This window comes from Heptranchias perlo, chromosome 13, assembly GCF_035084215.1.
Source record: "Heptranchias perlo isolate sHepPer1 chromosome 13, sHepPer1.hap1, whole genome shotgun sequence".
Lineage (NCBI taxonomy): Eukaryota > Metazoa > Chordata > Chondrichthyes > Hexanchiformes > Hexanchidae > Heptranchias > Heptranchias perlo.
Genome location: NC_090337.1, coordinates 42,333,346 through 42,335,498, shown reverse-complemented (window position 1 = coordinate 42,335,498; position 2,153 = coordinate 42,333,346). Strand labels below are relative to the sequence as shown.

The following is a 2,153-nucleotide window of genomic DNA, read 5'->3' as shown; positions in this document are numbered from 1 at the left end:
TAGGATGCAGACAATTGAAATGGGGGGCATAAATTCTTACAGCTTTTGGTTTCCAAAAAGGTACCTCAACTCATTGGCAGCCTTTACCAAGGGATGTAAGGAGAAAGGATGAAGATGAGAAGGGAAACCAAACCAAACCCAATGTGCAGGCATGAGTCTGCAGACAAGTGACAGAGGGGGGAAGATAGTGGTCCATGTCATACCTGTTTTTTGGGCCTGAGTGTATGTCAAAAATCATACTTCTAAACCATACATATAAACTGGCCTCCTTCTGTGCTGTACAATTCTATGTATGCATTGAGTTGAAAGAAGAACTGGCCACCTGTACCCAGGCACAAACTGAGACCATTTTACCGTCTGCTTATTGTTGCATTCACAGCTACAAATAAGGAAGAACTAATCTAAACTTATCAAACTATGGTGAAATGAGAAAGCTGATATTTTAAACAAACTTTATTGAAAATCCATAATGTATAACTATCAATTTTCCTGAACAATACAGCAAGGAAAAAAGTTAATCTTAATTTACAATGCATTTATCTGGACAACAGGCACACTGCTTTTGCAAGAAATAGTCCACTGGTTCTGATTTGGATAATTATTACCAGCATAAGGAGAATAGTACGATACTTTAAGCAGACCATAGATGCATACAGGGTTTTCATATGACAAGCTGCCTCATCTTTTATTGGCAAAGTATCCATTTACGGTGTCCTTGCCCAATAACATCATCGGCATTTAACTTGAGTATAGTGTCATAGAGTATAATTCTATGTCATAGAGTACAAAATTTGAAAAAAGACATTTTAAAATGATTCTATGTTTCTTTATAATCAGTCTTGCATCGAGTCAATTCAATTGCAGAAAAATGGCTCCCTTCATGCAAATATATGTATATTCAAATGTTTTTTCTTTGCAACTAGCTAGAATCATAAAAGAGCAACCCCTGAATTTTAACACCAAGCAACAACATTGCTATGGCACCCTGATGTCACCTATTACATTATGTTATGGCCTGATATGTTTGAACTGTCACATAAATTGCCATTTGTTTGTCCTTCACAATTTGTTCAGTTTGAGACAGTCAGATTTAAAGCCACGAGTCACTTACACAAATATGTCTTAGTAAATTAAATCTTTTTCTTTATAAAAAAACTAAAATGAAACTGTAGCATTACAATAAAACATCTACATAAAACACAGAAGGTAGTCGATGTGAGCAATTTGACAGTATTGAGTTTAGACAAATACTAGATTTGATGAGTAAATATTTGACACCAGTGGCAATTGTTCCCAGTGGCTGTTATAATATTATAGCTAGTTTCACACTGAAGTGACATTTCTGTGTTAGCCTGTGACTGTGGATTTCTAACTTTAACTACCGTATGCTTTTAAAAAAAATATATAGAACAATGCCATTTACTGCATTATTTGGATCACAAAATGATTGATGTGCAAAAGACATAAGCCTACAGCCATGAAGTAAGTTCAAAATCCATCCCAGAGTTGTCAGCAGATTCACAGGATTCTTCTTTTTTAAAAAAAAGTCTTGATATTTAAAATCATTATGGGTCAAGTCATAATGGCAACTGTGCTTTCTGGCTGGCCCCCTCCTAAGCCAGAAAAGAACTCCAGTGCTAGACGAATATGAATTGGAATGAAGACATATGCTGTATATAGAACCATAGCCACGATGGTGAGCAAAACAGAATTTAAAATGGTCTGTTCCCAGGGTTCCAGCACATAACTGCATGTAACAAGCAGGTACTGGTAATACAGCCAGGAGAGCGTTTCCTTCACACCTTTGACGTCCATATCTCTCACTCTGTTCGTGTGCAGAGGAAAGTTAACCTAAATAGAGAGAGAATTCAATTAGGATAAGTCACAAATAAATGCAATATTTGTTCACTGCTGCTTTACTTGGGTAGAAAAACTTTTCAGTGTCACATCAAACTTCATAAAAATGAACTAGGGAAAATGTAGACTGTTTAGACAAAGCATTTCTAAGAGCAATCCAAATAGATTGAAGTATTTTGCTGGTTTAAAAAAAATACCAAACATACCACACCCATTTCCTACAGGTGTAGTACTCAACATTTCCAATGTGGAATCCTAGTTAATAGCCAGAATCATCCGGCGAAATAGGATAGAAG

The 2,153-nt window shown here is 36.0% G+C and overlaps 1 protein-coding gene across 1 annotated transcript; it reads right to left on the bottom strand.

Moving 5' to 3' along the window:
* Window positions 1-1,467: 1,467 nt before the first annotated feature.
* sptssb (serine palmitoyltransferase, small subunit B) lies at window positions 1,468-1,828 on the bottom strand. The gene has a single exon (XM_067994670.1). The coding sequence runs from the start codon at window positions 1,813-1,815 to the stop codon at window positions 1,573-1,575; it is 243 nt and encodes an 80-aa protein (XP_067850771.1). The 5' UTR covers window positions 1,816-1,828; the 3' UTR covers window positions 1,468-1,572.
* Window positions 1,829-2,153: the final 325 nt, after the last annotated feature.